General features: G+C 35.3%; 1 protein-coding gene across 1 annotated transcript in view; it reads left to right on the top strand.

Annotated features, from left to right (window-relative positions):
- The window catches only part of LOC113501871 (atrial natriuretic peptide-converting enzyme), a 40,078-nt gene extending 28,332 nt beyond the window's left edge, over positions 1-11,746 (top strand). The window contains exons 11-15 of the mRNA XM_026883170.1: positions 1,913-2,093; positions 2,182-2,335; positions 2,418-2,541; positions 2,678-2,826; positions 11,315-11,746. Coding sequence (XP_026738971.1) covers positions 1,913-2,093; positions 2,182-2,335; positions 2,418-2,541; positions 2,678-2,826; positions 11,315-11,515 — 809 coding nt within the window. The 3' untranslated portion in view covers positions 11,516-11,746. The remainder of the gene's footprint in view (positions 1-1,912; positions 2,094-2,181; positions 2,336-2,417; positions 2,542-2,677; positions 2,827-11,314) is intronic.
- The last annotated feature ends 10,184 nt before the right edge of the window (positions 11,747-21,930 follow it).

The raw sequence follows: 21,930 nt of genomic DNA, 5'->3' as shown, positions 1-21,930 counted from the left end.
AATTGAACTATACTCATTACGTCAATATATATATTTGAGGTCTACAATTTTATTAAATTCACGACAATATTGTGTAAATGGGTTAATAGGTTAATAAATACCTATTTTAGTATAAAATTCAGAATAATATTCAGACTTGTGAGATGCGCAAATCGTCTCAATAATCATTTGTTGTCAGGCAGTGTCGACTCTCGTTTGTACACGACGGCGGGGTTAGCAGGTGGCCGGTAACTTTAGGGAATTACTTTAGACTCGATTACCGGTAACTAGCATTAATGATAACGTAGTCTTGTTACTGAAACATTCTGGACCGATGAGGTCTCGTCTAGTATGGTCTCAACAAGTGATACAGTGGTCATAAAGATATTAAACAAGATGTCCTGTCTGATAATAATAATAAAATTGTTAATTTAAACCCCCATAATACATTTAAGTTATTGGATACTTAATGTTGTTGTACCTAATATACAAAGATACTTAGCTGAAGAATCTTCAGAGCAAACCAGCCATTAATAATAAAACCACAAACTAATATAAAATACTTATTGCGTTTTACTGAGCACAATAACAAGTAGTTTATCTGTTGCAATATCGCATCCAACAACAAAATGAAACCTAAAGCGGTGTCTTACGTAAACCTCTTCGCTTTGTTTATTTTCCTTTTCTTTCCTCTGCCGATAATCTAGGCTTCTGATGCCTTATATTCAGTGAGCGGAGCTTCAGCATAAATTGAAATATTCGTTTTTTTATTCAATGAATTTTCTGCTATCATTTGGCTTTGGCTATTGCATTTTCAGGCCCTAAGAATTCGCCGTGATGCTTGGAATTTTTTTTTTGGATTTTAGGCCTCCGCATAATATTTTCGTTTCTCAGTTTTGGCTTATAATAATTTAGAAAGTACACCAAAAATAAGCCATATTGGACTCTTGCCTGCGTTGGTATTTAACCTGTAATAACATGACATACGTATTAATACATGGAACTGCTAAATCTGTCTATAAAATAGAAAATCTGACTAAAAACAAATACCAGTATTTTAAAATAAAATACTTAAGCCCTTCTAAAACTGTTATCTACAAAACTTGAATTCTCTCAGTAATTAAATGTCAGAAAAATGAATTAGTCACAAACGCTCGGAACAAGAACAAACTGTTGGTGATCTGGTGTTCATTATTGTGGACTCGACACGATTGGTGAAACTTTAATTATGTTTTTGTGAGGACTCGCCAGGTGGGTTAGCTAAAATGTGTGGTCCAAAATAAAAGCGGACGATGCTTGGCTAAAATAAACCCTAACTCTATAAGCCCGTTATTTCGGCCGCATATACTCAGATATACTAGTCCTCTAATCTGAACTTCCAAAACAAATTACAGTTTCAAGTGTCCTAGAATTTATCTTCCAAGAAACAAAGGACTAAAAACCTTATTCTAACTCGTTTTTTAATAAAAATAATGTTATGCTCTTGTCACTTGGACAGTGGAAAAAATTTGTTTATCAGGCCGGGAAAAGGGTTTTACTTAAATTTCAATTTAGAGAGCGCCGGACGTCAAGTGGGTTGAATAGAGAAGTTCAGTTTTACAAGTTTAATTTTTGCTTTTCCAGCGTTTGTGAAAACAGGCAGAAATTACAATAGAATTAATATTTACTTGCTTACTTTGTGTTGTGAATTGTCGGGTTAGGTTAAAAATGTGGCCAGAGATATTTATTATGACAGACGGTTTTTATGTGGTCCGGTGTCAACCGAACTTTTCGAGATAGGGATATATTTATTTACGTTTTTCATTAACGTAGAGTAGCCAGAACGTAACAAGTGTTTTGTTTTGACAGGCTTCGTTAATTTATGTGAAAAGTCACAGAATATTCAAAAGCGCAAAACAATGCACTTGATCTTATCGGTCTGCTTGACATTTAGAATGCGGCAAGCGGCGGACGATAGGCGTAGCATCAAAAAGAATAGTGGGTGGTGTGGAGGCCTCTCCGGGTGACTGGCCCTTTCTGGCGGCCATCCTCGGCGGGCCCGAGGAGGTGTTCTACTGCGCCGGCGTGCTCATCGCAGACCAGTGGGTGCTCACCGCCGCGCACTGTGTTGGAAAGTAAGTGGAACATGAATAAAGTAGTTGCCAAACTAAACTGAAGCTAACAACTTGAAGCCTTTTAATACTTCCTTGCTTTTTCATTCAGTCACACGGATGTTAACGGGTGGACGATACAGTTGGGCATCACCCGGCGCCGCTCACATGCTTATTACGGCCAGAAGGTGAAAGTAAAGCGAGTGGCCCCGCATCCGCAGTACAACTCAGGGATCGCTCATGACAACGACATCGCTCTATTCCAGGTGACGAAATGATCAGTTATCATAAAGGTATTCAGAAACGTGTTTTGTAAAAGTCCATTATAAAAATGAAATCTCATTGCAGCTGTCTGTTCGAGTCCGATACCACGAACAAGTGTCGCCTGTTTGCCTGCCGCCCGCAGATCGCGTGCTGAAGCCGGGCACCCTTTGCACCGTCATCGGATGGGGAAAGCGCGATGACAAAGAAAGTAAGTATAGATCAACAGGCACATCATTCAAAATTTGAAGCCAATGTGCTTAAGTATATCAGGACAAAATGTGAGATGACATTGTGAGATAATCTCAACGGATTCAATTAACTTCAAGATTGTTGTTATTCTCTAGTATCAGAATACGAGCCGGCGGTGAACGAAGTGGAGGTGCCCGTATTGAACCGAGACCTTTGCAACCAGTGGCTGGAGCACCGCGACCTCAACGTCACGGAGGGCATGATCTGCGCCGGCTACCCCGAGGGAGGGAAGGATGCCTGCCAGGTACGGATAGCTGCTTAGATTGTAATAGGAGATAAGATTGCTTCCAATAAGGGAACTGCTGGTGGTGTTTCTAAAAAGTTTAAAGGGAGCCCAAAAGATCTTTTATTTCACTACATCTACCTACGTCAGTCTAAATTCTAAACAGTTTTAGCTTTGTATTTGTCTCGTGCCTCCTAACGACATTTTCGAACACAGAGGATCGGTCGGCAGGTGCACATAATTCCGAAATTACGAGCCATCATATTGTTGTTAGACCTGACAATACAATAAATATATTTATTCGATTGAACACGATATCACGTTATGTTATTGAGAATCAAATGTCAGATATTGGAAACGGCCGAACAATTACTTGATGGAATTTTCAGGTGTAGGTAAGAACTTTTATATTCGGGTATTGAAGAGAACTGATTTTATTTTCCAAGCTATATTTTCCTTTTCTTTAAATTACATTAAATGAAGACAATACACACAATTACGTGTGTATATACATAGGTACACAATTTTCAATAGCTGACTCGATACAACATCTGAAATAAATATTTGCTGACGGTCGTTCTTTATACGTTCAGACTTCAATTGATTGCAACAGTCTATCAGCACACACGCTAAGAAAACACCAGCGCACGAGAAAAACTAAATAATGCTCTAATAAGAGTCGTAAGAAAATATTTGTTCAACCAATAGGTAAATCTAATAAGTTAGCAAGTGGGTAGGTTGGAAGCCGACGACAATAAACATCTCTTAGCTAGCAACCGTCCAATAAGGCGCGTGTTTACTCCTCTCCGCCCAAATACATCGGAGTTTCTTTATGAACGCTACACTTTGATGGTTACTCGACCGGACCGGCATTTAAGTAGACTTTATAATCATGTCTCGAAGGACGGGTTTAGCTTTCATACGAGAATTTTTGGAGAACTTACATTCTAACAATGCTAGTATATGTACGTTTATATATATTTTGTGAGCGTCTGTTTAATTTGCGTTTTTGTAGGTATGGTAATGTATTTCAAATTAAATAGCATGCGGACTTATTTTTCTATTATCTATCTACATTAACACCGGGACACTTCAGTAACCCAAATCATTTGAAGGGGTCTTTTTCTGTCAACCTACATAAAAGGAGAAAGAAACCTTCACTTTTTCACAGGGTGTCTTTTGTAAGGTTAAGTAATTAAGTAAGGTGTAGATATTGTTATCAAATATTAGCCAGTATGCGCCTACAAATTAATATTGAGAACTATGCTTCAGTTTATATAAATAAACCTAAACGATTATTTGATTGTACCGAATGCCGGTTAATGTATCGATTTGTCTATGACAACACTGTGAACGAATGACATTTAGTTTTGACGTGAAAATGATGCATTCTACTTTGTGAAATTGCACCGGTCAGTTGTCAGAAAATAAATCTATTTAAATTACAACCATCATCGTTTAATTTGCGATATAAAGCTGAGATCCTTCATCTCAGAAGTGGGATAAGCCAAGTACGCCCACGATTTTAAAGAAATTTCAATAAAAACAATAACCTTATAACCACGTGTTGTTGTTGTGCACGGAAGTTGGAGCATATCAATCGAATAGTAAATGGATGAAATGAGCGGCAATCGTAAGCGCAATAAGCGTAAACGTCGACGCAACCAAAGCAGAAATTCAAGATCAAGCAGTACTCATGAGCAGAGGCCGCGATCGGATGAAGATTCCTTGAAATCGCACGAGCGGCCTACGAATCGCCGTCACCGAAATCGGAGTCGCAGTCGGGACCAGTATCGCAGTCGGAGCAGCAGCTATGAGCACAGGCGACGTCGTCGCAGCCGAGACCGGTATAGGAAACGCAGCAGGCGAGGTCGCAGCAAACGCTCGAAATCCAGCATCGAACGAGAAACACCGCCACCGTCTGGACACGTGAGTTACCCCAATGTTCTTAATAGTGACACACAAGCGATATTTGCCACGTTGGTGGAAGCTTTAACTAATAGTCGACCTCAGGGTAATAAATTTCCCATGTTAGGTAATGTGATTCCAGACTTTGACCCTATGGTTAAGAGTCAGACTATACTTATGTGGATCAATAAAGTGGATGAGTGTGCAAAGCTTTACGGTTGGGGTGATGACCAGATAATACACTACGCCTTGCCAAAATTGACAGGGGTTGCAAAAACCTGGTATCAGGCTCTCCCATCTATGTCTTACTCATGGTCTGAGTGGAAGGTCAAACTGGAGGAATCATTCCCGAGCAGTGAAGACTATGCTGAATTACTCACCGAGATGTTGTCAAAACGTGTTAAATTTAATGATTCTTTAGAACATTATTACTATGAAAAAATTAATTTACTAAATCGATGCGAAGTTCACGGTAAACGTGCGGTTGATTGTATATTATACGGGATTGAGGATCGATCGTTAAGATTAGGTGCGAAAGCAGCAAAGTGTCAGGAACCGGAGCAAGTCCTTAAATATTTTCAATCAATTAAGCAGCAGCCTCGCGAACCTGACAGGTCAAAGGTTAATTATGACAAACGCAATAACACTACCTCGTCTTTACCCGTCAATAGTTTTAGGCAGACGGTAAATAATGGCGAAACTAAGACCACAAGATCACAGAATAAAATGTCGATTGTATGCTTTAACTGCAATGAACCCGGGCACTTCAGTTCGCAATGTACTAAAAAGATATTAAAGTGTACTGTTTGTAACAGATTAGGTCATCTGTCTATTAACTGTCCCAGACTCCCATCCGACTCAACCAATAAGAACGATATACCTAAGGATAAAGATGTCATGCGTATCGAAACACATATTTTGAATGATAGTAAATACCTAATGTATTTGAAACTTAATGGGGAACTTGTTCAAGGTTACGTAGATTTGGGTAGCCAATGTACGCTGATTCGTCATAGTGAGGCCACTAGGAGAGGAATTACGTGGACTGATAGCAACTTGCCAACTATGAGGGGAATAGGCAATAATATAGTGATACCATTGGGCGTCTCGAACGTCAATATTGAAATTCAAGATATTGTAGAAGAAGTCGACGCGTACATTGTTGATGATAGCGTAATCAAATATTCTGTTTTAATTGGACACAGTTTCACTGAGAAACCGGGTATAGTTATAACAAAAACTACAGATTCATTGATATTTGCTCGTGATCATCCCTTAAAATTACAATTAAGTTTGACAACCGATATTACGATACCCCCTAAAGAATTATTTCCGTTACCATGCTTCTCTGGAAACAAATATTCGGGCGCGGTCCGTGTTAATGGTTCCCTACGTGGTATGCCGCAAAAGGAATATTATTTGATGCCAGGTGAATATGAAATAGAAAACGGAGAAGGTAGAATACTGGTACAGAACTTTAGTGATAGTATAGTTAGTCTAAAGAGAGATACGCTTGTTACGCGAGCTCTCTGTGTCGGCGACTATTTAAGCGTAAATTCAATAGACTTAGAAAATTCTGACACTAGTTTGACTTTTAATTATGGTAAACAACTTAACGAAGACGAAGTTAACAGACTTAAAGAGTTGCTCAAAAGATATGAGATGTGCTTTTCGGATAACTTAAAAGACTTAGGATTTACTAGTTTAGTTCAAATGGAAATTGATTTACATGATTTGCGACCAGTAGTTTATCGCCCGTATAGACTGTCCCTTCCGGAGCGTAGACAAGTCCAGTCCATGGTCAACGAAATGATTGATGCGGACATAGTATGCGAGTCAAACTCACCTTATGCTAGCCCAGTCTTACTAGTTAAGAAAAAGACTGGTGAAAGCAGACTATGTGTCGATTATCGCGCCTTAAATAATAAAACCAAAAAGGAACACTACCCATTACCCATAATTGACGACCAACTCGACAGATTATCTGGAAATTCCTTGTTCGTGACCCTGGACCTCGCATCAGGCTACTACCAGATTCCTGTAGAGGCTAAGTCTCAAGACAAGACTGCGTTTGTGACTCCAGATGGGCAGTATCAATTTAAACGCATGCCATTTGGATTAGCAAACGCCCCTTCTGTCTTTCAACGAACCATGAATAAAATACTGTCAAAGGTCAGCTACACGATTATTTACATGGATGACGTACTCATTCCTTCAGAATCGTTTGATCAGGGTATGAGCCGTTTAGAGGAGGTACTTCAACTTTTAAAAGACGCTGGACTTACCCTAAAGTTCAAAAAATGTAACTTCTTTTACACTGAGCTAGAATTTCTAGGCTTTCATGTAAGTGGCGAGGGGATACGCCCAGGGACACGTAAAACGTTAGCTATAAAACATTTTCCCACTCCGCGAAACGTTCATGATGTCAGACGGTTTGTCGGCCTTGCTAGCTTCTTTCGGAGGTTCGTAAAAGACTTTGCCCTTATCGCTCGCCCGTTGACGGACCTCTTAAAGTCTAAATTCCAATGGAAATGGACCACTGAGGAGGCAGAGTCGTTCAGGATTTTGAAGGCAAAATTAATTGAACGTCCTATATTGACTTTATATGACCCTAGTTTAGAAACCGAACTGCATACGGACGCCTCAAAGCTAGGCGTTGCAGGGATTCTCTTGCAGCGGGGTACAGACGGGTTACTTAGAGCAGTGGCGTATTACAGTCGTAAGACAACAGCAGATGAGCAAAAGTTCCATTCCTTCGAATTGGAAACCTTGGCAGTTGTCGCATCTCTAAATCGTTTTCGAATCTATTTACTGGGGCTAAAATTTAAAATAGTCACCGACTGTAATGCTCTTCGTACCACTTTAACAAAGAGGGACCTTATACCGCGAATTTCTCGCTGGTGGATTCAGTTTCAAGAATACGATTGCGAAATTGAGTACAGACCCGGTTCGCGTATGGCTCACGTAGATGCCCTCAGCCGTGGACCTGTTAGTGAGCCTACTGATATGGACACTGAAAACGTTTTTGATGTTTTACACGTAGATTTACGAGACTGGATCGCTACTGTACAAGGTGATGATAGTGAGATAAAACGTATAAGAGATATTTTAGAAGATGACAAAACCAAATTTGTAGCTGACGTGCGTAAGAATTATCAGTTGAAAGGTAACTACGTGTACAAAGTTTTAGACGAAGGATTGAGATGGGTAGTTCCGAGGGGTTGTAGGTGGCAGGTGCTGCGCATGAATCACGACGATGTGGGGCATTTTGGTTTCGAAAAAACTTTAAATCGTTTAAGAAGCACATTTTGGTTTCCAAAAATGCGTAGATTCACTAAGAAATACGTTTCCGCTTGCCTGGAGTGTGCGCATCACAAAGCACCTGGTGGTCCCAAGGAAGGAATGCTTCACCCCATACCGAAGTTGGAGAAGCCATTCCATACACTACACGCAGATCATCTGGGCCCGTTTATTCGCTCAAAGAGAGGCAACATGTATTTGCTTGTTATTATAGATGCATTTACTAAATTTATTAATATACGTGCGGTAAGGGATACTAAAGCAACAACGGCAATCAAGGCATTTAAGGAACATTTTAGTTATTTCGGCGTTCCTTCGCGCGTCATAACGGACCGCGGTTCTTGTTTCACGAGTGCAAAATTTAAAAATTTTATTAATAAATTAAATATAAAGCACATCTTGAATGCAGTGGCTACTCCAAGGGCGAATGGACAGGTCGAGAGGTTTAATCGGACCATCATCGATGCCTTGAGTGCAAAATGTCATGGTAGAAACGACAATTTATGGGACGATTGCATAGGAGACATTCAATTAGGCATTAATACTACTATTAATAAGACGACGGGAAAAAGTCCGTCGGAGCTATTGTTCGGTTGTAAACTGATGAATGCATCTGAAAATGTATTGACGGATGTAATCGCCGAAGCCACGGAACGAGTAGACGGTGATGCATTAATAGAATTAAGATCGAATGCAAAGGAAAAGATAGAAAAACAGCAGGAATACGCCAAAAATCAGTTTGATAGACGTCGGAAACGTCCAACAAAGTATAGTGTAGGTGATTTGGTTAGGATAGAAAGAACCGTGATAGACAAAGATCATGTAGGAAAATCACATAAACTCCTCCCCAAATTCCAAGGCCCCTATCGAATTATTAAAATATTACCTAATGACAGATTTCTTGTCGAAGACACTCCCTTGACAAGAAAAGGTAAAAAGAGATACGAGAATGTCGTTGCATTAGATAAAATTTATCCATGGATGAACTTTAACGGGTATAGCAGTGAAAGCACTTACAATGATCAGAGTGAAGATACAGAAATAGACACAGATAGAGAATGATGCAACTTGAATAGACTATAAAATGTGAAATTGATAATATTATTTAATACGGTCGAATATGATATACATTATATATCGTATTTAATGCATTGGTCGACGAAAATTGGTCGAGTGTGTGTCATTATTAGGGATGTCGGTGGCATTCCTTAAAAATCGTATATGAGCAATTAGTGCAGATAATGAATGGCATGAGAAATGATGTCGCACAGTTGATTGCAAGATAGTGAGTAAGATCCTTTGACTCGAGCACAATTTGTCATGAACGGTCAGTGCAGATATTGAATGGTACCAAGATAACGGTGCCGCACAGATGACTGTAGATCTTGACAGATTGTGCAAGAATGAGATTGTAGAGCTGTTCATGTGAATTGAATTTGTGATTACAGATTTACATAGAATTACAGGTAATGAGAAATTTGAGTTGCGATGAGAAATTGTGATAGACATAGACGCTGATTAGATAAATAAAAATCCTACTGATGAATTATTGAAGAATTAACTAGTTTTAAGTATAAAGTAATTATTAGCAAGCACAGACTGTGTTAATACCAAATATCTCAAATAATTAAAGAATTTATAAAAGGAGTTAGCCCATAATATTTTGCTACCATTGTGAATCTATTTTTGTTTTATATTTCATTTATTGTTGTTTATTTAATGATCAATTTTATTTATTGTTAGTAGATATACACCTGTTCCTTTTTTTTTACTTTTTTATTATGAATTGTTTATTAATGATTTTATTTATTTACACCGGAGAAGTGAGAGGACTCACTTAAGCAGGATGGCCGAGTTGTAAGGTTAAGTAATTAAGTAAGGTGTAGATATTGTTATCAAATATTAGCCAGTATGCGCCTACAAATTAATATTGAGAACTATGCTTCAGTTTATATAAATAAACCTAAACGATTATTTGATTGTACCGAATGCCGGTTAATGTATCGATTTGTCTATGACAACACTGTGAACGAATGACATTTAGTTTTGACGTGAAAATGATGCATTCTACTTTGTGAAATTGCACCGGTCAGTTGTCAGAAAATAAATCTATTTAAATTACAACCATCATCGTTTAATTTGCGATATAAAGCTGAGATCCTTCACTTTAAAGGTTTTAAAATCACCGTTCAACATATTTTCGCCTAGGCATTTTCTCGTAGATTATAGATCCACATTATTCTAGACGGTAAAAATAAAATTAAGATTTCGAACAAAAACTGAACCATTTTTAAGAGCCAAAATTCTTAGCATTTTTAAATAATACGAACCTCTAATCTTAAGTCATTTATTGGATGAAATTCACAAAACATTTTGATATTCTATACAATTCTGGGTGTTTGGAGCTGACCGAGGCGACATAAAATTAATAATCTTAGCTTATTACTGAGCTCAGAATTAAATTGAAACAAGTCAGCTTTATCAGTGTTCCGACATAAACAAGTGGAGTTAGGGACTGGTCGTGTGAACAAAGCCTAAACAATGCTTACGTAGCGCCTCTCGGTTTGCTAACCGTGCTTGTTAAACGACCGGCTTATTTCATAAACTAGAATACGAATAAGGGTTTATATTAAGAGGGGATTTGTGTTTAGATGTACGTTTGCTTTATTATAATTTGACGGTTTGTGGTCCAATCACTATGTATGTGTTCAACCTTTGCCTTGATGGGGCAGCAGTAGGTACCTACATCCTTCCTTTGCGGCAAAGATGTTACCGTTACGTTTAATTAATGCTGACAGTTATTACGAAATTGTTTGTTGCATTTGAATTGAATACGATGACATTTTACAAGTATATCGCTTGAAATTCTGAATCTCGTAAAACAAAAAAAAAACCCGGTTTGAGTTAAGATTCGAAATCATATATTTCGTCCAAACCCGAGGCAGTTTTAAGAAAAACAAGTCCATTTTTCCAATGTTATCTGTTGATTTCTTATAACAACAAAGATACTTTTTCCTTATTACATTTTATAGGATAACTCAATTTATCAAACGGATTTCCCCAAGTTTATAAATAATTACATTTGACCCAGACGGAAAACGAAATTTTATGGTTTGTTTATTGATGAGATTATAATACGAGTAATTAAACTTAAGGTACCGTTTTACCTACACGTTACTGTGAGAACCAACTATTTTGATGTAAACTATTCTTTAAAATTATTATGATATTCTTTCAGCAAACAACGCTAAACGTATCGTTATCATAACCGTAATTTTTTTATGATATTGTGTTGTTGCAGGGTGACTCCGGCGGGCCACTGCTGTGCAAGGACCCCGAGGACTCGCTCCGCTGGTACGTGGGCGGCATCGTGTCGTGGGGCATCAAGTGCGCGCACCCGCGCCTGCCCGGCGTGTACGCGTACGTGCCCAAGTTCATACCCTGGATACACCAGCAGATCGAGCAGTACAACGACGAGCACGCCAAGTCCGACGATATATAAGGATTACATATATTATATGACATCATTTTGGAATAATCTAATGACAAATCTAAAAGATTATATATTTTTTAATGATTTAAACGATATATTTAATAATCTTTATATACAAAAACGAAAACAGAATTACTCTTTTATCAGATTTTATTATACATTTTAAAAATAAATTTAGTAAAAGTATATTTTGAAAAACGTTAGGGGTTATTAAAAATATATAATTATTATAGTCTTATAGTATATGCAATGCTTACTATTCCAAAATGATGTCACAATAAATTGTGAATTGATTAAGACTGCACATTTTGCAGAAGAAGATAACTAAGATACTGGAATTGTGACAATAAATTAATAATTATGACAATAATAAAACAATTATATACAATATTATATATTATAGTAGGTAAGTCAATTTTTCAAGAAGATTACGATATACAATATAATATACAAGTATAATATATACATGACAATAATGCGCACGACGTGTCTTGAGTAATTGACTTAAATATTACTTCGACTATGACATATGGCTAAATATTCCACATATCACTCGAATATCGCGTGATGCAAATTATTTGAAGCTGTGATAATAAATAATTTATTATGAAGCGATGACGTCGGTATAAAGGTTTCCCGCGACTCTGACGGACCCCGCGCGGCGCCGGCGCAGCTTGCGTCCCTCGATACTTTTTCTCGGGGTGCTCAGTCGAATCAGTGTCATAGTTATAAATAATATTATAGTATGAAGTAAATAACGTTATATATATGGAAATAATTGTTTTAAATAATGTGAAATTTAATGTAAGCCGCTTTTATAAATACTGTAGTGTTCTCAAAGCTTTAGCAAACTTTTAGGAAGATTTTTTTTATATGATATGTACTAATTCGTCTTATTTCTATTCTGTGTTAGACCCTAGTGTGTCGGTTTACGCACATTTGTCCGGCGCGAGGGTCTCCGGCCTCCTGCAGACCGCGGCTCATCACGTGTCACGTGACGCTAGACAAATGTGGCTCCATAGTTTAAGTGTATGTTTGTTTGATGTTTGATGTTAGTAGTCTTAGGGGAAAGTGCTTTTATAGAATAAAATAAAACCCCATTCTCGTGGATGCAGGTTAAAAAAATATAGACAAACATGTTTAATAAAAAAAAATAGGTGTAAATCTATGATGTTCTAAAGTTCTTCCTAAATGACAATAAAGTCAGGTATATGTATTATATACGATGAAATCGTGACAATAAAAAGATTAACAAATTAAATTCAATATAATATATACAATATGATTAAATTTTAATTATTACAAAAATATAATACGTCTGTATTTTGAGACTTAAATCAAATAATTAAATCGGATGATGATCATAAATGCTAATGACATAAGTATGACAATAATAATTTTTGACAAAGTATTTACAGACGTAGTGTAAGCTTTGTTAATATACAAGTTGGGTTCTTCTGTGTCACTATTATTTCTAAAAAAAAAATAGGTAGTGTGTCATTTTTAAAACCTTGAATTCAAGGAACCTTATAAATTAGCGAAATAGCTTTAATAGGTTTTAAGACATCATAATTACTAGATATAGATCTAGGTGTGGTTAATATTTTGTAAAGTTAGGGATATTATAATGTACCTACCTAGTTCCTTTAACGTGAGTAACGTCTTGATTTATCGGATTATATATTATCTAGATGTTCTGCGATCCCAGTTGGGGTCTCTCATATGAAGTGGTTATAGCACACAGCTATGCTCAAACTAACTCTAGGTATGGTTATATATGTAAGTATAGACTCAGGTAATACTGTAGCGATGTGAAAGTCGACTATTTTCAACTGATTTTCTGATCATTTTTCCACCCAGTCAATATTATTTGTTATTAATTATACGAAATAACTGATTCACGAGTGGTATACGTCCACTAGTTGGCATATTGTTCACATCCACATCAGAGCTATTCCTTCCCACTCACGTACGCGGGAGTATGGTTGTAGACCTCTTATGAGTCCCTTTCTCAACTCGAGCTTTCTACTAGTGTTACGAGAGTTAAACATTTATATAAATACATTAAGTATATCAGATATTTAATAAAATATTAAATTACAGCGTTACGTTAATGTCGTGTTAGACGACGTTACGTTTAAAGATTATTTGATATAGTAACACTATAATTTATATGTAAGGCTCCTTTTCTACGTAGTGACTGAATTATGATAACGAGGGAATGAGAACAGAGTGAAAAGTGAGAGAGATGCTGTGGGAGTAAGCGAGATGGGTAGTCTCCGATGTTTTGATGTCTGTTCTCGCTCCCGTAAGACCTAGGTGTAATAGTAAGATAGTTAGGTTTAAGTCTAGTAACTATTAGGGCCATGCTTTAGTGTTCTGTGACATCTTATGATAATTGTGATCTTTGCATTATGAACTCTGCATTATACTCGTTAAGTATATTTGCTTTTATTTTGACTCGCCTTTATAATTGCGACGTTCTATAAATATTATTTAATCAGTTTGCACGTTTATTCTGATATAGACAAATCAATGAACTGGGGTTGTTTTGGAATAGACATTCGACGGCTGATAAAGGAACAAATTAAACTTTGCAGGACAATTAACAATAAACTTTGAGTATTACTAACGACACAGGAGTCACGGCGCTCATACTATAAGCCACAATAAGTATGTTTCAGCCATCATTCCATAATGATTATTTTCCGCAAATTACGTATCAAGCTTCCTTATTACCTATTTATAAATTTCATATCAATATTTGTGTAATAATTCGGGAGGGTAATAATTAATCAACTTTACTAACATTATTTTGTCGAAGGCGAGCACTTTACACCTCGGTTGGTCTGTCCAAGTTAGTTCTGTAGTAGCGTCGCTTAATTTATAGAATGTGTCTCAGACGAAACTAAGTTCGTTAATGAATTATAAATAAACATAAAAATGCATTGGTATTTGGCTTTATATAGAACATGTGTGGAATATGCATGTTCAGCTCTTAATGTTTATATGAACGTAGTATTACATGTTTAAATGTACATGTGTCGCGTATATTGTATACTGTTGTAGTTATAATTGCTGTTGGAAAATAAAATCTATGGTAGACTAATTGTGTCGTGTTCAAAGCATATCTTCTCCGAGTCAGCAGGTTTGACTCCAACCCATAGCTATAGGTAATAAATTATTAGATACATACGTATTTGTAAAGAAATAGTGACTATCGTAATTAGCGACAATAAATATTTTGATAATGAACAAAAAAAATATATAATTCTAAATTTTTACTTGTGGTTACGTAGTGGTTAAGTTTTCAAGTAAACGGTAACCGAGGACAATAAATATAAAGTTATCTACAGTTTAGGACGCGGAGTCGGCGTAGTGATAAACAACGTTGTTATAATGAGATTAATGTAATGAAGACATAACCACTAAATACCCGTTTACAACTATATATATCAAGCTTGGAACTTGAATTTGAACATTGCTTTAATATTGTAAGTAGGTACCTATATGTATGTATTTTATTGAAGTGTTTCTTTCTCCTGTATACATTCATCGAAGCCACGCATTACAGGCTAAAATAACGGTTGTGTATTAAATGTTTAGTGGTGTTCACGTCACTAGTATGACGTCACTGTTTAGTGCTCGCATTGGTGTACACTGGCCCCTATTGAATGTTGATTGTTGTAGAAAAATATTTACTAGGTATTAATGAGTGTTTCTTTTTCTAACTAATATTGCTAACTGGATACGATACTATGCCTAATTTATTACGTAAATACGACTGAGAATGCACTGTCCGAGGAGTATGGCACACCATGCGCTTGGTAACATCATATTTAGGAATATCTATTCTGTTTTAGTATCTCTCTGGGCTGGTCCTTATTATGAGTATAATTGTAAGTATGAGTATAAGAACTTATTCCCTGGACAGTGCATAATCATAGTTTTGCGGATCTGTTAAATCTTTAGATATTTTTATACCTATGTAAGTCTAACGAAAAAACATTAGATTATCGTCAATTTCTCGCCAACGAGTATTGTATGTGCAAAAATATCAATTAATCTCAATTACATAGACGTCTACTAACTTGTTAAAATGATTCTTGTACTGAATATCTCTTAAAGGATAATGCAGACAACTGGAGATATTGGTCACTTACTACCCTGATGGATATGATAAGTATTTATAATAAATTTATAACAAACATGTGAGTTAAAGAAAATGATTTCCATTACACCGTATGTATTTAAACACTTCTAGAAGATTTATTTGTGTAACTTCTGTAAAACAAACGAATAGGCTCCTAGGACACAGGACAGGACTGTGTAAGTGACCATGTCCGCAGAACGATGACTAACGTACCGACTTAATTTAAGAGATATTCCAAGATGGAGACGACAATAAAAGTGATTCGACAATATAAACGGTCACGACATGTCCGTAGTTGTAGTCTATTGTTTTATTGGACTTTTGTATTTTTCCAACATCTAGACTTATGAATCAACCTTCGTAGTTAGATATTTGTCATTAAGGAATTAGATTAAAGTAATATGGAGTTGTTTTTAACATCTGGGGCAGAGATAACAATTATTTCACACATTATATTGTAGATATGCATCTTACGTGATATATTTTCAATTTCGGTTTGTACGAAAATAATTAAGATCCCATAGTGAAAATTACAAAGACAAGTTAGAGCAGAAGAAAACATAACCATTATAAAATTGCCGTTCTGCTTCTCAATTAAACGATCAGCGTGTGAAGAAGTTATTCGTAAAGTACTGTAGGCAGTTTCTGCTGCCCCTACTTGTCGACTAGGCCCCATATTACTGTAATGTAACAACAACCTATATATAAATAGTAGCCACGTAATAGATACGCACAAATTACTCTGTACTATAAAGCCACTATTTTAGATTTCCGTTTATACAACTCATATCTGTGTAATACATGTTCAATGTATCGGTGTTATTCGTTAGGGATTGTTGCTTTCTATGCTATTTGTGATTCCTGTTATTTATATATTTATTTAAATTGTTATTAGAATTTATCGATGTATTTTTTATTGCTTTGCAGGATTGTAAGGATTGTAAGGATTGTATTTATTGCAGGCTTAGATATAAGTGTAAAAAAAAATATTCCATCTTAAATCCAAGTCATAGATGACAATACAAAAAAATCAGCAGAAATTTTAAGTTCATTTTTAAGCCTGCAAAATGTACAAACAAATCAAGAATTAAATATGTTTCCCACAATGGTACTAAGGTACGTTTATTTGTTGTTGTGTTAAGTTTAATCTGAAGACTTTTGTATAGCGTCGCGTCGTTAGTTTGTCATTGTGGCGAGCCACAGCGAGTGTCGCTTGTAACCCTCTTGTGTAGCTTTACTTTGTTCCTCAAGCTTGGATTAAATATTATAATAAAATAAGTGTTTTATTTATAGTTTCTCCTCATCCCTTTTCTCTTGTTTGATTTCATCATTAGTAAGAAACATTTGCGCTAAACATTGCAAACAATAACGTGCGGTAGGGCCGATTAGTTATTACCATTCCCGCAAAACTATCGCATATATTATAATTAAATACAATAAATTAATTAACTTACCACAAGCTCGGTAGCATTCAAACTAGCATAATTGTAAATAATAAGGGGTACTAAAATTAGCAGAACAATTGAAACTACTGCAGTAATTGAATTAATATTTTACTAATGGATACAATATAGTTACATTAATCAACAATAGGTATAAATAACTAGACGTTAGCCACTACCTACTTAATCGTAGTACAATTTTTTATATATTAGAGCAGCCACAAGTCTGATGACAGAGGTGGGTGGCGCCACTGTCGCTCTTTTATAACTATTGGAAAACATCTAGGTGTACTTTTTATATCTAGCTGTTCTATAATAAATTCGCTGAATGTCAAAGATTTGAGTAATTCACTAATATTGGGAGTTTTCCATGTTGTAACGACAGTGGCGCTCCACGTAACGTCAGACAGGTATCGAGTGAGTAATGTTGGGGTCGTTCATTAATTTTATAATATTGTACAGGTATCTATGTATCCTAGAGGGGCATTGTGAACTCCCCAACACTAGTGCACTTGACTGTGGTCTCTTAGTAAAATCGGTGGGACTGCGGTATAACGAGATAATTCTCTACGCCGATATTACTTGTAGGCCGAAGTTTGCAATGTTTTCAATTAAATTTTAATGAAAAAAAGTTAAAAAACGTGATTGTTTGGTACAAATACTCGTGAAAAATTTTAAAACTGCGGCAGTCAAGCTTCGGCCTAAGGTTTACTTGAACTAATAAGACGTAACTTGTTAAATACTGCTACAATCGACAAAACCCATGGCTAAACTAAATAATTCGTATTTCGAGAACCGTTTTGGAGGCACACTGAATAAATATGATGGAGTAGGATGAGAACTGTCCAGATGTTATTTTTTGGTATGGCAACAAAAGTGAATCAGCTTGTACTACATATAATTGACTAATTAATTTTATAATGAACATACGATTTTTTTTCTTAATTGACGTTATTTTTTATATTTGTGAACTTGAATGAGGAAAAGCGTAATTGAATCTCGTAGGTTATAATAGACATTGAAGACCATAAAGGCAACTATCTTACATTTACATAATAGTTATAATTTCGTTGTACAATATCAGGACGTATTCATCCGCCCCAAAACGGTCCTCGCATCAAGCGGGGGTCAAAGTAAAGTGATCGCACAACATCCAAGTTCAGTCTTGAGTATTTTCTCTAAATTGACTAATCGATTGATCTGTTACAGTAATTACATTTACATAATAATGTATGAGGAAACCCAGTGGACATACTGTGTGATAAGAATAGTGGAATACTATACTTACATGGCTTAAACTACAACATGGTAAAAGGTTTATTTCTCATTTAGACGATGTTCAAAGAATCATGGAAGCAGACGTCATAACTAGAATGTGCAAGAGATTTTGAACGTTACGTATATTAATAAACTTAAAAAATATAAATTATACTAAAATTAGAGTTAAAAAAGCCGTGAGACACGACAACATAAAGTTCACTAACAGTCTCAATAGAGGAGTATTATGACAAATCACGTGATGTATATAATATGATGTATAGGTATTATAGAATAAAGACGATTAACATAAGTGCTTCGGCACGATACGACGTCACAGTTGTAACACGTTCGATTATCGAATCACTCGGCTACTTCACATAATGTTCCACATGGAATTTTATCTATTCACAAAATATAACGCAAAAATAATATGTTAGAAATGTGTATTCAACCTGTAATACTGTGTTACAAACATACAAGAATTACGTTCGCCACACACCAAAAGAACACCTTTTTTTTAAGTTACAACCCGACCATAAGTGAATGATCACAGGCCGTAAATATTTCTTGCTTTTAATAATAATAAAAAATAATGAATAGGTCAATCAAGAATAATCTACAGGTCATAAGGTGACACGCAAGTTCTGGTAAAGATATATGTGTAAATAAACTAAAATGTTTGTAAATCATATGCTAGACGTATTACACCCTACCATAATTACAATCGACATTACAAATTGACAGTACACAAGGCATTATACAATCAACTATACAGTATACAAATGAAACAATTAAATTCTTTAGCCAAATACCTACATCAACAATTACTTTATAAGTACCTCTAAATAAACATGTTGAACAATTTTTTTTAAGTCTTTTTGATAAGAAATGGTCTGGGTCCGACACTCACTGCACTCCACAGAGTCGACAACGTCTCACAAAATTCATTACGACCTAAGTTGGTAAAGCTCGTGCCTGGAATAGTTCTTAAATGACTTAGCCACTAATTTATAAGGCTTAACGTTATACTCCTACAAACTTGGCCAATGTCATACATAAAAGATTTTGTGCCGATACGAAGCAAACTGAGCTCTAAGACAGTGGCGCCAATAACTAGTTTCTAAATCAAAGAGCTGCAATCCAGACGATTTCTTAAACAAAGGTATATAATGTCTAATTAATCAGTTACTTGAATAATAATACCATCAGATTAAAATAACACATAAATCTACGTAAATACTAGATAAATATAGCCTCAAGGCAGATAGCTTTACAGATAAAATATAAATTTTCATATCAACAAATTATATAGAGTGGGGATTGCTCAGTAGCAGCTTAAGAATAATATTTAAAGTCAGTAAAAATAAATATATTTTGTCTATTTGATTTGCTTTAGCAAATTATACAATTTTGACTTTGGATTAGTCATTATTCTAAAATATTCTTTTTTAATATATTCACGTACTTTATCATTTGTAGATAAATATATTTTGCTGATATATGGCATACATAAAGGTCCTATCAATCTGAATAGAAGTTTGTGTTGGCCGTAAAATGCTTCAAAAGCTATTAAAAACAAACTTAAACGACCACTGAACAACACCCTGTATAGGAAAATCTATGATTTCGATAACATATCAGTGGCGACGATATAATTCATTTACTTAACTTTAATGATATGAAGCAAGCGCAAAAGTTCACCAATTTCAAACAATTTAAAATGTTTTATATTTTGTTTATATAATTGTAATAATAATTCTAATAACTCTACACACTAAGCAAGGACTTCATATTGATAACAACAGATGTGTTGACAATTAAATGAACAGTGGCAATACACAAATAATATTTTATGACAAGGTTAAAACGAAAATCGCCAATCAGTTATGGCCAACGCTCCATCGAATTCATTTTAATGAATTACGCATTGTCTTGTCAATTATATTTTAGTTCGAAAGTCAACACATCTATAAGATCAATGTGAAGTCTTTGCTACAAACCTTCGATACTCTTCAGTCGTTAAATAGCCTCTTCCGAGAAAATATCACGTACACAAGTCTAACCGCTAACGATATTGAAACGATCAAACGTCAAAAATCTTTGGTGATGTGAGTACTATAGTTTCCTACTATGAAAATGTAGTATATTCTTACTAGTAAATTTCAAACAACATTCTACAACAGATTTCACAACATTCGTCATTCAATTCAACAAAATGAGATTATTCACTCCCCCTATTCAATGCCTGTCTTCCAAGCAAAAATTAGATCCATTTGTTAGAACCTTCAACGCTACAACACAAGTAAATAAGATATTTTATCTTTATAAATAGGTAAAAAGATTTCTTCTAAAAATAAAGGTAAGTTTAAAGAAAACGTGGCGATTTGGACTGGAATGATATCTACGTCGTAATTTACTTTTGTACAAGGATTTGCTTATGTAATGTTATCCTTTTGGGCTGAGCAGATTCATATCACTTAATACGACATGTGGAAAGGTGTTGAATGACCATAATCAATGGTGGACGATAGCAATGAAGCGATTATTATTTGGAATCGTCCACCACTTTATTACAATGAGATAATATTATACAAATGAAGTATTACGAGATGTAAATGACGGTGTCTTGTCTACAGCTTACGAGTTCATTATGATAATTAGCAAGTTAATTATACATTATTATTTGTCGATCGTCATTGTTACAGTAAAGATATTAGAATTTAACAAAGTGATTTTAGATATGCTGATATTTATTTAGGTAAATTGGATCGGAATGGATAGTGGACAACCTTCTAAAATTTATTACTCATAGAATTATAGACAAAAAAATATTGTTTAATATGGGAAGTATGCGGTCTAATAGCTATAGGACTAATCACCAAAATTAAGTTTTGATTAGAAGTGTTATCAGTTAATAAGTCTGGACATACATACTTCCCACGTAGTCCAAGTTAAAAAGACAACAATGAGTTAGTTATAAACGCGATTTACTAAAAAATAATTAGTATTTTTAAACTTGAAGTATTAAATAGAAGATTCTAGAGGGTATGTACAGGGAAGACTAGGGTGCAGTATTTGTAAAACTGGATTGCATTTACAAATTTGACCCTTATAACAATACAGGGAAGATTCAAAAATAGATTTGTAAGAGAAAACAGTGCTACGTTAAAATTTTAGTCTTTCAATATTCGCTGTTTGGTTTCGAAGATGTTTGTTAGGCCTTCTAACGAAGTATTTTTTCGTAAACTTAATATTATTTAGCTCGGCAACTCAATAACAACATTTTAGTGTTCATTCGAACTGTCAACAAAACAGTCTCTTCCAAATACCGCAATATTGGACAATAACTACTTACAGCAACGCCCATTACAACCATTTTTGCTATTATAGTGTATTTCATAAATCGTATAAAATTGAGTTATATATTAGTCTTCTACTGTGCCATCTGTTTTCGAAATACAACCAGTAATGCGTATTAGAAACCCTTTACAAAAATGTACAATATTATTCACTCATTAATAACTTCTATCAAACTAAAACCATTGTTACTTTTTTTCATTTTAGTACAA

This window comes from Trichoplusia ni, chromosome 16, assembly GCF_003590095.1.
Source record: "Trichoplusia ni isolate ovarian cell line Hi5 chromosome 16, tn1, whole genome shotgun sequence".
Taxonomy (NCBI): Eukaryota; Metazoa; Arthropoda; class Insecta; order Lepidoptera; family Noctuidae; genus Trichoplusia; species Trichoplusia ni.
This window is presented reverse-complemented; position numbering and strand designations above follow the sequence as displayed.